This window comes from Metopolophium dirhodum, chromosome 1 (genome assembly GCF_019925205.1).
Source record: "Metopolophium dirhodum isolate CAU chromosome 1, ASM1992520v1, whole genome shotgun sequence".
In the NCBI taxonomy this organism is placed as follows: domain Eukaryota; kingdom Metazoa; phylum Arthropoda; class Insecta; order Hemiptera; family Aphididae; genus Metopolophium; species Metopolophium dirhodum.
Window position 1 is genome coordinate 52290926 of NC_083560.1, and position 20968 is coordinate 52311893.

Consider the following 20968-nt stretch of genomic DNA (forward strand, 5'->3'; position numbering starts at 1 on the left):
ATATATTTATACGTCTATGGTTGTCTCCGTCTTACAAACGCGTAACATACCAAGTTTACGCTCAGAAATTCACGTTTTATGCCGTTAGCTTAAAAATTAGAATGAATTGAAAGAATTTTTAAATTTTCACTACACTCGACTTGACGTGTGCAGTATCGTGCTAGGGGAATGGGGTGTGAAACCATCCCCCCAATCAACAATTGATACATTTATGTGTATACTTAGATAGTTACATATTATAACATTATAATTATTGTATTTATCAATTTTTAGATCAGGCAATTTGCAATTTATCTTAACCACCCCCTCCCCCACCAATACATATCTATGTAATGATTTATTGATCTGTAAAGAAATATGAAAAAGATACATTCTTTAAAAATGTATTTAAGTAAATGGGTAGTTGTTACAAAAATATGCTAATTTTAATATTTTATATATTATAACAATCGTTACAATCGTTATGTATTGGCAAATATTATAAAATGTTCATCACATTGTTATTACTAATTTCTCGTTCACCGCATTGATACCATAAGTCATAGATTTTCATAATACCATATGGCATTTTCTATTATAGTTTTTCTATATTTATTGAAGCAATGGAACAATTTATAACGACACTGCTGCCTTGCGAGTTACGGCTAACGAGCAACGGCGGGACGTGGGATCACTTTTATATAACATCGTGATCTATGCGCTATACGCAGCTGCCAACCACGACCAATGACGATGCAGCCGTACAAACACGTACGGCATGTCGGCTATATGAGTGGAACACTTGTCGTTGACCGAACGGTTCACGGTGGTGGCCCGTAAACGCGAACCGACGGGTCACCGTCACTCGCACTCCGGTTATACACATACACACAATTACGCGTCCCTCTCCTCCCCGCCGGTCATCAAACGTAACCACTACAGCACTGCCAGTGCCACAACCATCACCATCACCGTCACGGCGTCACCAAACCAGCCTGCGCGCCAGCCTCGCCAGTCGCGGTTAGTCCCGCCACAACTTCCCCCCCTACCCACCAATCACTCATAGCATCACAAATTCACAACAAGAGGTGTCGACGCCGCCGCAGCCGAGTTCAGCCGACGCATCCCGCCATCCCCTCGCAAAGCCCACCATAACAACTAACAAGTAACAATATCACTCGTACGGGTGTCCGCCATATTTTGCGCGTTTTCGTTACTGGACCGTCTCGGCCAACCGGCCGCACCGCGCGCGTTGTCATTGTAACGCCGCCGCCGTAACGACGGCAGACAACCGCTCCAATAATATTACGATTGCTCGTTAAGCGATTACGCTCAATCAATCGATAACTAACGCCGCTGTGTAGCGCTGTTCCTCGTATCCGATGTCTGTTGAGATACGAACTATGAACAGTGTCCGACGACGGAGGCATGACGTGAGCTACGGAACCGCTAGCTCGGCACATTGACGGGTGGCCGCCGACGGACGTCTCAGCGATCGGGGACCGTGGATTCCAGGTGAGTACGCGTTATAGACATTCGCCGTTTACGTTTTTCCGGTCACGTTCACGTTCACGTCGGCGTTCCCGATCGTTACCACCCACGCCCGAAACTGGCCACTCCACGGTGGCCGCACTCCAAACCCGGTCCAGCTGTAGATACTGCCCGGTGCCAGATTTGGAATATTTGGGTGTTCGACGATCGGTGGATAGATACGGGTGTGTAACATCTGATTAAAAATTTGCGATTATTCAATGCCCGTTCTGAGGATAAGGGTGTATAGTCACAAGCTGCTTCTATGGGCGGGCAGTGTTCACACATAACCCCACATAATTCTAATGCAGAAATCTATGCCAAAAATACCTAGGTATCCGGGCAACAAAGTATCGAAAAAACGTATACGAGAAGAAATATCCATGCATATTACATTATTATCCGTTACCTTAATACCTACCTATCATTTTAAATTTTTAACTAAAGGAATAATTATAGTTATACATTATCTATGTAGGTAATTAACATGGCCATCTACTCTAATGCATTATGCATAACATTCCCAAAAATAACTGGGTAGGTACCTAAAGTATTATAATTTCAATGTCACAATGTACCTAATCTATTCATATTCATTTACCTATATTATGCTGTCATTCGGGTGTCAATTAAAAAAAATATGATGATTTAAATGTCTTATCACGCTTATTTTCTACAAGCAACGGCTACATGGTTGTAGATTTTTTTCCTTGTCTATTTGTTTTCTGGAGGTCTACTTCTTTTATATTTTGATAAAAATTTCCTATTAATTAAGTACCCACTGGGCGAGTATCCTATGTCTCTTACTATGTATTTACTATGTTAGTTTTAATGTTGGAATGAATTGACCTTTAACCACATTTACAGGAAAGAATATTATTCTTTACCCATTATGCATTTATATATAACATGTGGGTATAACGTGATCCATACATTTGTTCATATCTTTATTACCTAAATAGGTAGGCCTCATGTCCCATTTTAGTACTCCACCCAAAGTTAACTTTTTTATCTTCAATTTGGTGAATTAAACATAGGTATTTGACAATTGTACACATTAAAAATGATAAGCATATGATTGATATCATCACATTGTTTCAACTAGGTTATTTTACATATTCTTATGTAGAAACAAACTTGTTGAAAATAATACCTGATAGAACCTAAGTGGTGGGGGTACCTACAATTATGTAGAGCTGTACATTTTTTTAATTAAACATTTTCAAAATCGAACATTTTCAAAATTATTTTTTTTGTTATGGAATTTGTAATTATTTATTTTTTTAAATTATTGGCCATTTGTTAATTATTCATTTAATCATTTATTAACAAAAAACTTACCCACTTACTTATAAAGTAAAAATGTTAACTGTTTAACATACTTTATTACTATATTCTCTGTTTTATAAATTTAAAAAAAAACCTAGAATATAGAGTAAATTGAATCTTTATTAAATACACCAGTACATGGATTGTTTAATACATTATTTATATTATATTAAAATAAATTTTGGTATTTGCTTAAATTATCTGAAAATGTATATAGTTCTTTTCTTCCTATAGTTGGTGTACTTAAAATACATTTTATTTCATCAACATTTATTGATGATGTTTCTTCAATGAGTGCAATAATAAAAAAATTAGTGGATTTTTTATCACTATCATTATTATTACCAAACACGTACAATTACAAATTTTATTAAAAATTGGAAAGGACTTGAAAAATTTCAGTCTTACAGCTCTACAATTATGTATACATTATTTACAGATATATTTTTTAAAATACCCGTGAAGAAACTGGGGATAAAACTTTATTGTTTTTTTTTATAATTTTATAACAATTTTATAATTGAAGTATTAGTTGAGGTATTAATAAGTGTTAATAAATAGATGGGTACCTACTTAAGTATCATCTGATTTTCAAATTAAAAGATTTCATGCGTATTAGACTCATTTCACGGGTGTATATAGACCATGGGCTGATGTAAATACTGTAGCGTATGATTGAATGATAAGTGAAACTGAAATGTGCCTTAGGTACATATAAAATAATTGTTATACCTAATGTTGATATTTTATTGTTTAGTTAAATTAGTCATCAAGAATCAAAATCAAAATGAACGAAGTTAATATGACCAATAATCAAGATATAAGTATGCAATCATGTACTATAAATGATGTATGCAGATTATGTGCAAATTTTGATGAAAATTTGATATCAATATATGCTGATGAAGGAGCAGACCATATGTTAGAAAATAAAATAAAAACCCATCTTCCATTTATAAATGTAGTGTACACATTTTAATTTTAATTATATATAATAAAAATGTTTTTGAACGGTTTAATGTATTCATTAATAATTTTTATTTTTCATAGATTTCTGAAGATGATTTATTACCTAAAGGAGTATGTTATCATTGTGCGTCTGCTGTGCTTGTATGGAATGAGTTATATGATTGCAGCAGTGAGGCAGATCAAAAACTTAGAAATATGTTTGAACTTAATCCATTTGACCAAAATCAGTGCAAGGTAATGTAATTTTCTAAATTCCAATTTAATTTTGACAATAAATAATTTATTACTTTTTTATCAAATACTTATTTGTATGTACCTACACCAGGTTTGGTACATGCAAATATAGATTCTATCTACTTTTAAATTATTAACAGCAATTTTTATTTATTTTTATGCCTAATTCATTCATATTAAATTTATTTGTAACTGACATAGGTATTTAATAATAATAATTAAATACGTTTTTTTGATTAATTATTTTGTCAATGATATGAAATGTATATAATTAGTTTAAAAAGATCGAGTTAATTTGTATTATTTGTTTATAAGTTAAATGAGGAATTCCTAACAATATCAAATATATTTCCATTTCTTATATTCAATTAGAACAATCAGGTAAAATTTTTTACTTAATTAAAAAATTTGTGTAGGTACACAAAATTTTACAATTAAAATGTTATTTTGAGTTAAACATAGTTAGGTAATTTGAATATAAATGGGATGTATAACACTTAATATACTAAAAAAGAATGACATACTTTCATACATGTACACTAAAAAATCTTAAATTTCCAGATAATACTTATGCAATTTTTTATCGTTCACTTATTCAGTTGTAAGAGATTAAACTTAAACAATGTGTAACTATTCAAAAGATATGTAATAAGAAAAATTTAATATTAGTATAAAAACAAAATATTTTATTTCTCAATTAAATATTAGATAATATATTATACAAACCAGACCTATAAGGCCATAAATATAAAATAATTAGTAAATCTAGTTTTATTTAAAATATAGACGACCTTTCTTTTATGATTAATATTTTCTCAAAATATGAGATTTATAGACATTTTTAATTTGTTAAAATATGTAAAAATATACAACCTGCATTTTTGGATTTGAGTTGGATGTAATATGAAACAAATTATTGGATTTCTTAAAAGTTTTTGAAATATTTAAATACTTACATGAAGTTCCAAGCTCTTGTTTACTACTATTACTATCTACTATAGTCTGACTTGTGAAAAGTGATGGGTGAAGCCCAAATATTCTTACCAACAGGGATTCTCAGTATTGTGCTATATTTTTCTACCACTATGGGGCCATAAACAGCCAAACCTAAAAAAATATAACATTAACACGTCATTACAATGAACAATCTTTTATTTTTTCAGTTATAGTGAGTGAGCAAGATAAATAACTGTTTCCTAACTAAAAAGTCCTAATCATGGCTAAATTTATAGTTACGATCACAACTTTATGATACGCAGGTATCATGGCCGCCTTGGCAGTGCATATTATCACTTAAGTTTATTAATTAATCAGATATCTATATTATATAATATAATATAGTTATCTGTGTTAACAAAAAATACTAATTATTAATTCCATCGCTAAATAAATCTAAAAATCACTGTCAGCTGAGATTCATTTTCATGGTAAACCATGCAATCATAGTACATGTGCAGCCCATAATAAGAATGTGTCTACAAATGATCATCATACCTATCTATATATTTAGCTTGGTAACAAAGTCAGTACTCACTTGACAATTATATTTATTAAATAATATTATTAAGTATGTTGTAGGTTATATTGAATAATTAATTAATATTATTTAATTATGTTCCTCATAGATGACTATTAGAGTATACTCTTAAGAGGATATTAAACCCGTATTCATTGTCTTACAAATGTACAACATAGCAAAAACTGGACAACTTTACTCCCGTTGAATTTATAGTAAAATTACAAAAATTCCAACAATGTAAGGAAGAACTTAATCTGTAGCGTTTTAAATTTTTTGATAGCACTAACCAATAATATTTAATAATTAAATTATGAAACAAAAAAAAACACAATATTCTCAAACTGATAACTTTAATTTTATTTATGTTATCCAAATAACAAAAACGCTACGACACAGATAAAGCTCTCCCCTATGCGTTGTGGAATTTTGGTAATTCTGCTATAAATACAGAGGGAGTAAAGTTATCCTGCGCAAAACTGTTTTTGCTATATTGTACATTTGTTACACGGTGACAACGCATCGAGGCGTAGCGTCCTCTTAATATTATAGATGTAATCAACATTCTTTTTATATTTATCTTTATTTTGCTATTGAGATGCAGTTATGCACTATCTAATGTTAATGAATGCAATTGTAAATGTATAATTATTAAGTTGTTTGGGACATGAATACAACCATTATAAGAGTGGTAGTGAACTGTGTCATATAAAAATAATTAAAATATATATTTTAATCTATGGTTATTTGTTTCCAGATATTAATACTAGTTTTTTATGTATATTGTAGGTGGATATTCAAGATGACGAAAGGTTAAACCCAACATTAAAAAGGTAAGATATTTCTGTATTAAGTACTTATTTTTAATTTTATAGAAACGTTGATTATCTGATATAATATATAATTTCAAATACAACAATATTTAAGTAGTTAAATTATGAAATGTGTTTATTTGTTATAATTTGTATTAATTGCCTACTGCCTAGCCTAACCTAATCTGCATATTAATTAAAAAACTGTGGTTTCTGTATTTGTGCATAATTTTATAGAATCTTAATACCATACTTTAAATACGCAAAGTTGTAAATAAAATATCTAAACACATACCCCGGGTATATTATATTTTTTATTTTCTGAAAGTATTATTGTATGACATGAATTGATAATATTTTATTATTTCTTATATTATATTATTACATATTTTGATAACCTTATTATGCCTTTATATTTCAAATTTTTTGTCAGGTTTAAGGATATAGTGAATCGGCCTATTATCAACCTTAAAGGTGACATCTATTGTATTTCTGGAGATTTTTATAATATTTAAGTTTTTAAGCAATTTATGAGTATGTAAAATATTATAGTTTAAAAATTCTTACCTATATCTTGATTGAAAATTAAAATATCATAAAAAAGCATAAATAATGTTCTTACCTTTAAGTTTGAAAATAGGTTAATTCTCTCTTATTAATAAAAGTTATTAGTTTTTACATACAATTAGAACTCCTAAACACAAATTTGATATGTCATACATTTGTAAGACAGAGACAACACATGCAGATGTGATGTTCTCTTAACTAACCCAAACCTTTCAATATAATAATAATAATACTTATACTTGCACCCTAAATGTTGATATTTAGAACTCAAGTATGAAAGTAACTATTTTTGAATATGTAAAGCGCGTATGTTTTGAGTAATAATTAACAATACATTATACAATAAGTGTTATAATTTTATGATTACAAGTTGAAACTTTTCAGTACCAGTAATATTTATATATATTATTTATACACTACATTGTTGTAAGAAATCAATATTTATTTTTATATATAAATAAATTTACATTAAATTATTTAACCAATATAATCACATTCTGTAGTTATCTTTACACAAAGAATCCTAGTAAAATTCAAAATTTAGTTTTCAAGTATATTGCATATAATTATCCATTTATACATTCTATATTAAATAAATGATGACAGATTTCTTTTTTATCCTTTAGGTATTTATTTGATAATTTATTGTACTAGTTAGATAATCAGCGGACTATAATTTATATATATATTTGTATTTTATAGATGCTTATTATTAAATAAGTAATATTTTTTTTTTTTTGTTAATGCTTATGATTAATATTTAAAATGTAAGGTAGTTGAAGCACAACTGTTGATAAATGATAAAATCGATTTAGGAATAAAGTAGTATATCTAATTATCAAATTTAAATATCCATATTTATATTTTTTTAAATAATAGATCGGTACTCTTTAGGTGTAAAAACAAAGATTGATTGTACTTTTTGCTTTACTAAATTAAGTATGTAAATAAATATAATTGTTAGATTCTAAATATATTTCAATTTTTCTTTAGAAATATTATATTTCTTGTTAAAATGTATATATATAATTATTAATTATATAAAAAAAATATATTTCTTTATTTTATTTAATAATCAAATATAATTTGATCTAGCATTACATGTTATATTAAATATGGTTATAGATAATTTGTGTGGATATAAATTATGTTTAAAAAAACACAAATGTGATTTATAACTAACAAATATTCAAACTCAATTATACTTACATTTTTTTTCTGCTTGTTATAGTTACAAAATTTATATTCTTAAAAATATCTTATATTTCGTATAATTTTTTTTTTTAATTCAATTGAAAAAGTTTAACTTCCAACTATATTATTAATTGTCATACATTTAAGATATCATGGTAAATGTATAATAAGTTCTTTTAAATTAGTTAATTATGTGTCATATAAGAATTTAGAAATAATACTTAATATTGAACATAATTCTGAAAAAATCTATTAAAAAACAAAACACATCATGTCCAACAATTAAATCATCTCCTTATATTAAATAAAAATAAATATTAATATAAAAAACATGTTGAAATACAGACATATAACAATTATAATTTTAGGGTATTTTTTAATTTTAGTTTAGTGCTCAACTACTGGTCATGATAAGAAAGCAAGACAATTTCATTTGTTTACCAAATTGAACAGTAACATTTTATATTACTATGAAAGTAAATATTAAACTACAACAATTGTGTATCTTGTTTATAGAACTTTTTTTATTTATTAAAAATTCATTATTAAGTAACAAATTAATTTTTAGATGGACTTCTGATTACTTTACATTGGTTTAAAAAACTATTTTTGTCTTAATTTTGAAAACATAAATATCTTGTTTATTTTTAAATATTTTCTAATGTATAAATCATGGAAGTATATTATAAATGTATAACAATTAAAATTAATTAGTTATTTAAAATGGTGGTCTTTGAAACTATTTAAAAATATTATACAATTCAGTCATCCATCACAATCCCAAAATAAATTTGGTGAATTTAAGAATAATTGTTATTGACACAATATTTTAAATTTCTGTCTTATTCTGTTGTTTAAATCAATTTGAGCTCACTATAATATTTTAGTGGTGTATGAATGAACGAGTTGTAAAATTATCTCATACATATAAAATACATAATTGGATAATATAATAAACGTGTGAATGGTAGAATAATAATAAAGATTCAAAAGCCAAAAAATAACTAACAATATTTTATTTACAAATTATTAAATATTTGCTAATTTTGCTTTGTTATATATCATTTTTGATAATGTTTTATCATAATTTAGTTAGATAGAAGATATAAGAATTAGATCAAATTAAAATAGTCCAAAAATCTTATCTATCGATAAGCCTTTGTTTTTGTAATGAATTTAATATAATTATTATACACAGTTATAAATTATATAAGGAACAATTAAAACTGCAGATCATTTTACAAATCTAGTCTTGTATCTGTAGTAATTTTATTTTGCATGCATCTTAGAACATTAAATGTTAAATCATGTTTCAAAATTTTCTTGGCATTAATGTATTTTTGTTTTAAATGTTAGTTGAAAAACTAATAATGCAACTGCTCTAGTAATAATAATATTGTACTAAATTAAAGAATTACTGTTCAATATTTTCGTTTGCACATACATAATCAGTTTCATGTACAATGTTATTAAATCATTTAAACAAACTGATTTAATCAAACTTGGTTAGCTATGCACTTGCATCAAGTTTTTATAAACAAAAACAATTAAGGAAACTAGGCAAATAATATATTATTGAAAATTAAGATAGTTTATTTACAATGCAATTAATTTATTTTAGATTTTATGTAAAATTGTTCTGAACACAGAAACTCTTAATCTTATTCAATATAACAATTATATTGTATTAAATCTAAATTATAATAATTTATCTAAAATAAATTAGAATTTGAAGAGAAAACCATCTGAAATATTACTATATATATATATATATCCCTATTATTTAATGGAATCTAGAAAATAATTATTTTTGTTATTTATAATGTGAATATTTTGAAATCAAAATCACATTTTTATCAGGGAATTACATAGCTTCCACGCTATACCTAATAGAATTTTTTTATGGTTATCAGTTATCATTTTTTTTTTTCAGTTATTGACTGTGAAATATAAGTATTTATAATCTTTCATTGTTAAAATATATTTTTAAGTACTTCCAAGGATATAAAAACAGAAGTAAGATGGAAATAGTCATGCTGTCAACTCATAAAAATAAACTCAATATTGGAAATATTTTTGCTGTAAACATATACAATTTTAACAGTGTTCAAGATGGTATACAAATGGATTTTGTTGTTCATAATTCACGTAATCAAAAAGAGAAAAAAAATCTTTTGCTTTTATATATAACTAAGGATGTATGAAAAGAAATTAGAGCAAAATAATTTCTATGCCCATTTGGTTTTCCAGGTACATTGACTTGACAGAACCAGGTGGAACATTGAAAATAATTCCTACTAAAGAAACTTCACTTTCAAACAATTATTCCTGTTCATTTTGTTTTGAAAAGTTTTTGAAGATTAGAGATAAAGTAAAGCATGACCGTGATGTTCATGGTGTTCAGACTAATATATTGCCAATAAAATATGTAAGTGACAGGTATATAGATAATATGAAAAATTCAATTTCAAATGCTGAGGATAACAGTACAGAAAAAAATCTTTCCAACATAGTTGATGTAAACAATACAAAATCAACACAAGACTTTAAAATAAATAATTATGATTTATTATGCATTACGTGTAATCTTTCTTTTAAATCCTCGTTTGAAAAGTTAGAGCACGACCAAAAATTGCACACTGTACAGACAACTACACGAAGAAGCAAACGTATTGGTGTAACTAAAAGTTATGATGAATTGTTTGATGATGAATCTGATTTTGATGAAGAAACAAGACATGATACTTCAAATTCTGGACAGTTCAATAATAATTTAGTTGAATCACAATCTACTGATCAAAAAACTAATATTTCAATGGACTTGAAAAAAGAGAAAAAGTTGGACATAAAAGATGAGCTTATTGAATCTGATGAAAAGTCTGATATTGAAGATTTCAAGTGTTATTATTGTAATCAACAATTTCCTTCTAAACACTTGGCTTCAAAACATGTCCGTTCACATATGTTAAATGATAAAAAACCAATTCCAAAAAGTGACATTTATGATAAGTATAAAGTTATGGTAGATAACAAATTATATTACAAATGCGATCAATGTAACTATAATGTTGAAGGTAGAAGATACAAGTTTGTGTATCATATGAGAGTGCACACCGGTGAAAAACCATACACTTGTGAAATTTGTAGTAAACAGTTCCGTACAGCAGCATTTTTGAGACGCCATATTGTATGTTTCCATGATAAAGTTCGTAGTTATCAATGTGACATTTGTGGGCGCTCATTTTCTGAGAAGCGTAATGTTGATGATCATAGACGTACACACACTGGTGAACGTCCATTTGTTTGTGAAACATGTGGTAAAAGTTTTGCTCAAAGGTCATCAATGAAAATTCATTGGAAACAAATGCATGAAAGTATAAAAGCTCATAAATGTGAATATTGTGATAAAAGTTTTATCAGAAGATGTCATTTAGTTGCACATTTAACCCACCATACAGGAGTGCGTAACTATGTATGTGCAGTATGTGGTAAAGCATTCTTGCGCAGTGGTACACTTAAAGGTCATACAGCGGTGCACAGTTCAGAAAGACCTTTTCAATGCACTATTTGTGGAGATACATTTAAATTGAAAAAACATTTAAAACAGCATGGACGAGTTCATGGAACTCAGCATTCGTTTGTTAATATGCCTCAATTAGAATTTATTTCAACAACTGTAGATAATCAGAGGGGTTCACTGTAAATTTTTTATTTTATTGATTTATAAGTATTATAATTTATAATATATGTTAAAATCGATAGTCTTCTCGTTTCCTTGACCATAAAGTTGTTTAAAATTAAAGTAGGATTATCGCTAAATTTAAAATTAATATCTTCATTATTCATCAGCCTATTTTGCAAAGTACTTTAACCTTTCATGTTTACCTGTTTTTACGTTTCTTTGTCCATTATCCATTAATATTAAGATTAAATACTCATCACTTGATATTATTGTTAGTATATTTCATATTATTCCTTTAAATTCCTTGATATACTAATATACTATTGATAAAACGGTTATACAGCTTAACTCGGTAGAATATTCAAAAGTACAATGATTAAACAAAACTTTTGAACATTTGAAATCACTAGTCACTTCAGAATTATTTTAGAGGACACTACACAGCTATTTTTTGTTTCTGTCTTAAAAGTGCGGAACATAGCGAATTTACATTCACGTTTAGCTTGGTTAATTTAAAAATTAGAGTGAATCAGCCTATTATGAAACTTGATGTTCAGAACATTATCTGTGTTTGTATGTGGGTTTTTTACTAAAGTTCAATTTTTTAGCAAGTTATACGTAATATAACGTAAATTAAAGATGCTCATAACTCACTTTTTAAGTTTTTACTGAGTTATCGGAAAAACCCACATACAATAGATAATGATATAAATAATGTTAGATAACAAATATCTGTGTAGCATCCTTGAAAATTTTTTTTCTTCTGGTGCAAAATTTGATATTTTGGAATAATTATAATAACAATTATGTCCTTTGCTAAATAGGCTGATATTATTTAAAGTTTTAATTATAAATAACTCAAACTATCTTTGACAAAATACAAAAGTTTATTATTAAGTTGTTATTTTAAATATTTAGAATTGTATTTATGGCTTAAGAGGCAAACTTACGACTTTAAGCTTTAAAATTTAATAATTATTTTGTAGTTAAAAATGTATAAAAAGTTCAACTTTTATAGCTAAGGATTGAAAATTTAAAACAAGGTTCTACGTAAATAGGTTATATACAAATTAATTTATTCACAATAATATCATCAAATATACTTATATTTACAATATAAGGTAATATCATACTGACCGTTTTCACTCAGAATCGTTTTTCTTATACAATGATATTATATCATTGAATTCAAATTTAACTAGGGCTTGCAAACGTTATGATTATAACGTTTTATTTGACAAAAAAACGATTGAAATTTGTAAACGTAATTATAACGGAAAGCGAAAGTCAAAAATAATTAAATACTGCAAGACAAAATATAACGATTAACAAATTATATTATATATCATTAAACAAAACATAACGCAAAATGTAATTTATAGAATATCATTAACCAAAAAATAACGGAAAACGAAATATTTTAAAATATATTTATTTAAAAGGTTAGGTTAGAAAAATGTATTTCGTGCGACAATCTAAGAATTGATTATTGTATATTTCGTATCCGGGCCATTACCTACCCCAATTAGTTATTATTTTTCAATTGTATAACACTATTTTAAATAACGATAAACGCAAAACTCGTATAACGTTTTAATTCTGTATAACTATAAACGCAAAAATTGCATAACGTTTTAATTGTAAATAACATAAAACAATTTTTTTTTCAAATGCTAGCCCTGCTTTAAAGTCCTAAGTCCTAGGTTCTGTTAAAAAAATATAATATAAGATGTTAGAATTGCGAGCATATTAAATTTTTCAAATTACATTTAAAATAAATGCATTTGTAAACATGCTGCTTTTAAGCAAATGTATACCCTTTCATAATATTGTCATCTAAGAAAGTAGAATACCTACTTACAATAATAATCTACCTACCTATTTATGCTAATATTACTTTTTTTTTTCAATAAACCTAATTTATGTATGTCCAGTATCGTAGATAATAACACTATAGATTGGCAACGCCAATTAAATCATTTTTTACACATTGTTTTAATTTTGATTTGACTCACTAGTGACACATGGTGGCAGGAGACAAGTATATACTAATTTCCCACCTCCTCCTACCACAATGCAGGACTACTGAGTCAAATTCAAATAAAAATAATGAACTATAAATTATTGCTTTGTCATTGCCGGTCTAAAGTGTTATTTAATCTATGCCAATATAAAGCTGTTTAAAAATGAATAATTAAAAACATTTATTATAACTATTAGATTTAATGCAACTAAGTGTACAATTTTTTACTCCATTATATTATATAATATTACAGGGTATTGTGTGCCATGCAACATTCTGGTAACTAAACTATTTTTATTTTTATTTGTATTTTCTTATTTAAAGTCGTATTAATATTAATATAAATAACTTATAATTTAAGTATCTTAGTGCAATGATAAATTAATTGGTTTTATTGTTATATAATTATTTGCTCCAATAGTTTCATGTTTACCACTATATTATAAATTATATCTATACTCTGTCTCATTCAAAACTTACCTCAAACTTCTGTGCACAGTGACGGCAATGTGTATAATAACCTGCCGTGCCTTCAGAAGTGTCACTTTTTATTTCTATTAAGACCTAGCTTACATTTTGCTTAACACAGTAAAGAATATTTTGTCAAATATCAAAATAAAAGTGATTGTAAACCAATTTATCTTAATGAGTACTCTATCTGAACTGGATTAAAATCAGTCACTGCCTGATGTTACACTTACCTAAAACAAAGTAAAATTGCTATTTTCAAGAATTCATATTTCATTTTCCCAATAGTTCCTAAACTTTGAAATTTAAATACTATTTATTGAGAAAAGTTTTATTTCTACATTTTACTAAAAATTGTAACTGTAAGTTAAGACTTGAAATTTAAATACAAATCTACTTAATTATTTATTTATTAAATATATTACAGAATACATTTTTGAAATTTTTAAAACATATTATTATTTAGTTATTATTTTTAAAAACTACTATATTAAATAACTCTAAGAACAAAATGTTACCTACAAAGTTCCAATTAGAAATTTTTTTTTACATTCAATTATTTGGTTGCTTTTGAGTTTATACTAGTAGTGTAACATGGACAACAATACAATTTAAATGAATGTCAACAATGCTCTTTGTATCCTGTCTGTCTTTAATCATTTTTTCTTAAGATATATCTATAATATCCTATTGTAGTTTCACACTTATTTAATGTTATGTTTTATATATTTTTATGAATCTTACCTATTTACCACTTTATGTACCAAATGTTTAAACTTATGCATAAATGTTATTATATTTTTCTACTTACTAAATTTGAAATATTATATTTTTATATTTATCCAAAATAATATTGTATTACTACTATTCTTGTGAATTATATTTTAATAAAGTTTTATTTAAGTCTTATTTTAGTAGAGTATTTTTATATGTATTTTTTTTTAGTAAAAATTACTTGATATAGTATTAACATTTCATATTATGTGTAATTTGGTACCTATTAAATAGCAGTATAATAAGTATATTTAGGAACTAAAATTAATCAATTGATTTGTATATTATTTAACCTATATATATAACATGGTAAAATATTATATAATATACTACTTATTATGACCTGCATATTTTTTGTTATTAATCTACATAAAACAATAATGTAGATTATATATATCTTTTTAGACATCATCACTATTACAAGTTAAGTTGTGTTGGTTGTTTATATTAAGTTGTTATATTATAAGCTTTGAAACTAGTCTCATTAATTTTTATTCTATATTGTTCGGCTTGGAAATTTAAATATTTATCTATTTTGTTTAAAAAACTAAAGGTTGACATTAAATTAAACCATATAAACAAGAAAACAATGTTTAATTAAAATACACGATCTAAATCTGAAATTTGTATCATTGTCTGTTCTTATTATAACAAATTTTAATTAATTTTCTTTAAAACTGTTATAGGTCAGTATAATTCATTATCATAATTTTTCAATAACTGTGGAAAAATAATAAAACAACTTTTTAAGGCTATATGATGTCAAATATTGTGGATGTATTAAGTTCTAGTGAAAAAAATTAATTTGTTTTGGAAACATAATTTTATTTTAATTATATGTCTTAGTAATAACCTACCATAAAGATATTTAAATATTTTTAAAAGAGAAAGAATCAAAAGTGATTTGTGTTAATTAGATAAGATCAGTCACTGTTTAGGAGGTTTCTGATAAATAGCAATAAGAAGTCTTGTTTTGATGTACTGATTTCTTACACAAATAAAGGCTTGGGTGTATTGTTTTAAGTACAATGCACATAATGATGTATACAATTCATAGATATCTTAATAATAAACTAAACTAGGTATTTGAATTTGATTGGAAAAGATATAAAAAAATTTAATAAGACTTATACTATTTATGGTATTAAGCTTAGCTATAACACATTTTTTAAAAACTAAACCTGCTTGAAATTGATTTTTTTTAAATAAAGGTTAAAATAATAGTTTGTAGTAATTGCTGGGATTCTTATATTATGTTGTGTTTAAAAACTACGATCATTTTTTATTCAAAAATAATAAGTCAATCAGTTATACTAGTTTTAATATTAGGTAGTATCTGTATGCCTTAATTGGACAGTCGTTAGTTTAAATATATAATAATAATCACAGTATAAAACATAACAAGTTTTAGTGTCAAATTTATGATTGATGCTTAAAATATAGAAAATAAGTAATAAATAATTATATTTATAATCACATGATTTTTGTAAACATTTTAAGAGAATATCGTATCTGCATATTTTGTGTTATCCATCTTTCTAATACATAATATATCAAAATATATGTCCAGCAGTTTCAACTTTGTATTGTTAGCTTGTATAGTGAATTGACCTATTATCAAACTTAAATGTAAGAACATTGTCTGTGTCTTCTTGTTGGTTTTTTACGATATTTTAATTTTTAAGTTAATTATGACATGAATATTAATATTTGATCTTGATCATAATTCACTTCAAAATTAAAATTTTGTAAAAAGCAAACCAGAGAAAACAGTTTATGTTCTTTAATTTAAGTTGGATAAATAGGTCAATTTACTCTAATATTTAAGCTAACAACACAAAACTGGAATTGCTGGACGTACATTTTGATATACGTTAGTAAGATGGACACGACACACGTGGTCTTAAGTGACAAATAATATTTCTTAATTTAAAAAAAAAATTAAAATCAAATTTAACTGAAATTATTATTTGTAATTTGATATAGTTGTAAAATATTGTCATTTATTTATTTCCTTTGACAAGGTGTTATTAAAACAACCGTATTGTTTTTTTTTACAGCGAAATATCTGACATAATGTTTGACAGAGAAGTGGATAACGATTCTGTGGACGACAATATGTACCTGAATGCAGCTGGTCTCGACGATGACATAAATGGTTTGATGAATTGCCATCGGCTGGAAGACATTTCGGTGGTGGACGATTGCAACCTCGTGGTGCCGAAACAAGAGTACCTGGACGTCATGGGAGGAAACAGCAACCACGTAGATGTAGTTGACCATCAACTGTCCACTGAAGCAAACGTCAACTCGGTTTGCGGAGGAGACGATATCTCTAATCACAACGATTGTGATGACTTTAAACCACTTATGGATTCGATTAACGTCAATGACACTGAGGATGGTGAAATGGATGACCTGCAAAAAGATGGTCACGGAAGCAATGGAATCAACTGTGAAATGGACGATGAGAACGAAGACGAGGATGAAGATGAGGACGAGGACTGCAACCAGCTAAGCAACATGCAGGTGAGACAGTTGTACTTGAGCAGTTCATTGGACGGAGCCTCCTTAGATGAGGACGAACAACAACCGGAGACCATGTGCCAGATATGTGCGACCGTATTCAAGACCAGGTACAACCTGTTACGGCACTTTCAGAAGCGGCACCCCGAGTTCAAGATGTTTGAGTGCGATCTATGTCGTATCAGCTTCTCGTCCGTTAAACAATTCAAGAACCACCTTGAAGAGAAACACTCCAAGATACACCCCACGAGCACAATCGACTCAAAGCAAGTGCGTTTCGCGTGTGACGTGTGCGGTAACATGTACAAGAATAAGGCATCTGCTATGAACCACCTGCTGACGCACACCGCCAAAAAGACTGTGCGCTGCACCCACTGTGACTTCACGTGTTATACTAAGCAACAGCTAGGCGTGCACCAGACCAAGCACGATAAGCGGTTCGTGTGCGACATATGCCACAAACGGTTCGCACAAAAATCACAGTTGGACGTGCATGTCAACGCAGTCCACTACAACCAAAGGCCGTTCTCGTGCGTGCTTTGTAACAAGACGTTCAAGACTAAGGGGTCGCATGACGCTCACATGATTGTGCATACAGACACCAGAAATTATCAGTGCCCGCACTGCGATAAAAAGTGCCGGAAGCGGTATGATTTAACGTTGCACATCCGGACTCATACGGGTGAAAAACCGTTTAAGTGCAGTGTGTGTGGACGTGGGTTCGTGCAGATGTGCGATACGCGCAAGCATGAGATGCTCCACTTTAAGCCGGGCAAACGGAAAAACTTATTGTTTGAGTCTTCGGAGGTGGGAATGGCCGACGACGAATGACATACGGTGGCAGTGGCAGCGAGCGCGGCTGACGACGATGATGGTGATGACGATGATGACACCACCAACAACAACTCAATTCTATCACTACTGTCACCACCTACATCACCTCTCATCACCAACACAATGACGCTTAACTGATAGATCCCACTGTATTTTGTTTTTAGATTAAATCTTAATTGTAACATATTATTTTATAAATATTTGTATATAGATATATTTTTTGTATTTTACTGTATTTTTTTTATGTTATACATTTTTAAATAACATTCTTACAAATTGTATTATTTTTAATTAGTCAAAGTTCCTTTTCCACAACATTTACATAGGAACAAGCAATTATTAAACCCAGGTGAGTTAGAGAATTATAACCTAAGGTTATTTCTTGTAAACTCAAATAAAATAATTTGTCTGTTTTAATATACTTTCAATTTGATTTTTCTTCTAATCACCAAGTTAAGTTGAGTATTGAAAAGTGCAAAAATATGTTAATATGTGTAATTAAGTATTTTTATTATATCTGTGTAATGTATGCATATATTTTAATGTTGATAATGTATAACACTATGTATTAAAATCTTTACTGAATTGAATTTTGTTTGTAATTTATAAAAATAAATACCTTAAGTACTATATTATGTTATTATTGTCTATCAAATTATGTACAATACAATAAATTTTTTGTGACATCATAATTATGGGTTTTTGGTTAGCATTTGAATTTATTGACCTATGGTTAAATAATATATTTATAGATAAGAATATTGTTTGTCTCGTAAAGTTGGATTTTTTCGATACATTAATTTAAAATTTAGATAAACATGTTAAAAATGTTTAGTATTATACTTTATAATATTCTTATATTTAAATTAATTGAATTGGGAATTTCGAAATAGACTCATATCTAAAAATTAAAATTTTTCAGGAAACAAAAAAACTGATTTTTTTTTTAATTTTGTTTTTTTTTTTAGCAATATTTTTTCTAAAACTACAAACTTATGTCATGTTTGCCCATGTAATATAACATTCTTGAAGTGAAATTTGATTGGAAAAGTGATTGATTAAGTTTTCCGAGATGAATCCTTTTCAAAATTTGTACGTGGACTAAACGGATTTATAACTGAAACAGATATGGGCCTTTTTTGCTCATAAAATATCTGTCTGTATGTAGAATACATTTTTTCTGAACCTTTTTGTGGGATTGGTGATTGATTCAGTACTACTTGGATGTTATCGGTGTTGCATAACGTTTATTTAGCGAGTACTGATTTATCGCTATTAATTTTCCAACGTCTCGTCCAGGCAAAGATGTTGTCAATTGACTTCTGTGAGTTATAAGTTGCAGTGAGCTGACTCTTACGTGTCGACAATATCGACGTATCGTCGGCAAACATAATATGCTAAACTATAGCTAACGTGTTGTCATTGTTTGGTACATCAGGCGTATAGGCAAGTACAGTATATGTCCTAAATCACTACCTGGCAGTTCTCCAACTGATATGTCTTTCCAATCGCTTCTTCGTGTATGACTTAAAACTTACGGTAAGTCAAGTATGTTTCAAAAAGTGCACACCAGGTGTGTGGCAGCTGATCACGCAGCTTAATACAGAATCCTTAGTGCGAGACTAGGGTCAATATGTAACGTCTCCATAAGATCAGTAGCAAGCTTCACTTCATCTTCATCGAATTAATAAATATTAAATAATAACACATTACGAGACTTAATTTCTCTATCTTAAATTTCTTTAACTATATCTAAACCAGTATTATCGTTAACGGAATATGGCGAACGAATGAAATCGACAGAAATATTCTTTAGAATAACAATTTTTTTTTAAATTCCTCATTCTCTTTCTTTAACGAAATTAATTCTAACGAGAGAGAATCCATCCTGGTTAAGATTGCTGATGAACTATTTCCTCGAGTTAGCAATTTAGAATTAATAGATTGGATATCGTCAAGCATGATATTAAGAGTAGGTACCTACCTACCTATAATATCAGTAAGTGAATAATCTTTTTTAGATCCGGACGAAAGTGTCTTGGAACCGGGTTAATATATGACATCGTTTTTTTTGGTTGATTATTTCCTATTCCCGATATGGTGCTTACTTAATAACTTCTGATCCAGTAGATTTTTAGTTTATACTTGATTACCGTTGTATTACTTACATGAACAATATGCCCAGAGGTATGAATACATTCCCAATAACAATTTATTTTATATTTTATTATTCTCATGTTCTTGTTTACATCGATAAAAGGGAGATTTACTCATATTGGCATAATGTAATATAATATAATATAAAATTAACTCGAATAATGACCTTGAATTGTAATCTGCACCAATCACCAAAAATCTGTTTTGAAATTCTTGGACAATTTGGGTTGGATAACTTCTAAACGTTGATAGCTCTTACCGGCTGCCCAAGTTACTTGCAAATTCTAAAAATGGACTTGCAGATACTTGCTAAGATTCATAAGCTTTCGTTTGATACCTATTTAGAAGTTCTGGGACGACTTGGGTGGACGAAC

At 28.1% G+C, this 20968-nt stretch overlaps 1 protein-coding gene across 3 annotated transcripts; it reads left to right on the top strand.

The window, feature by feature from the left end:
* Positions 1-785: 785 nt before the first annotated feature.
* On the top strand, positions 786-19067 carry LOC132933940 (zinc finger protein 436-like). 3 transcript variants are annotated; one of them, XM_061000221.1, is made up of 5 exons: positions 786-1494; positions 3596-3799; positions 3889-4041; positions 6347-6390; positions 10381-12076. In XM_061000221.1, the coding sequence occupies exons 2-5, from the start codon at positions 3626-3628 to the stop codon at positions 11831-11833; spliced, it is 1824 nt and encodes a 607-aa protein (XP_060856204.1). In that variant the 5' UTR covers positions 786-1494; positions 3596-3625; the 3' UTR covers positions 11834-12076. The 3 variants fall into 3 exon arrangements, with proteins under 3 accessions (XP_060856204.1, XP_060856206.1, XP_060856205.1); XM_061000223.1 differs by lacking the exon at positions 10381-12076 and adding an exon at positions 17138-19067 and having other exon boundaries at positions 831-1494; XM_061000222.1 differs by lacking the exon at positions 786-1494 and adding an exon at positions 1506-1694.
* Positions 19068-20968: the final 1901 nt, after the last annotated feature.

Excerpts from the sequence above, each read along its gene's own strand:
- LOC132933940 (XM_061000221.1), top strand. The coding sequence starts at position 3,626 with ATGAACGAAGTTAATATGACCAATAATCAAGATATAAGTATGCAATCA. Across the intron at positions 3,800-3,888 it reads CCCATCTTCCATTTATAAAT|ATTTCTGAAGATGATTTATT; the intron begins GTAGTGTACACA and ends TATTTTTCATAG. Across the intron at positions 6,391-10,380 it reads TTAAACCCAACATTAAAAAG|GTACATTGACTTGACAGAAC; the intron begins GTAAGATATTTC and ends TTGGTTTTCCAG.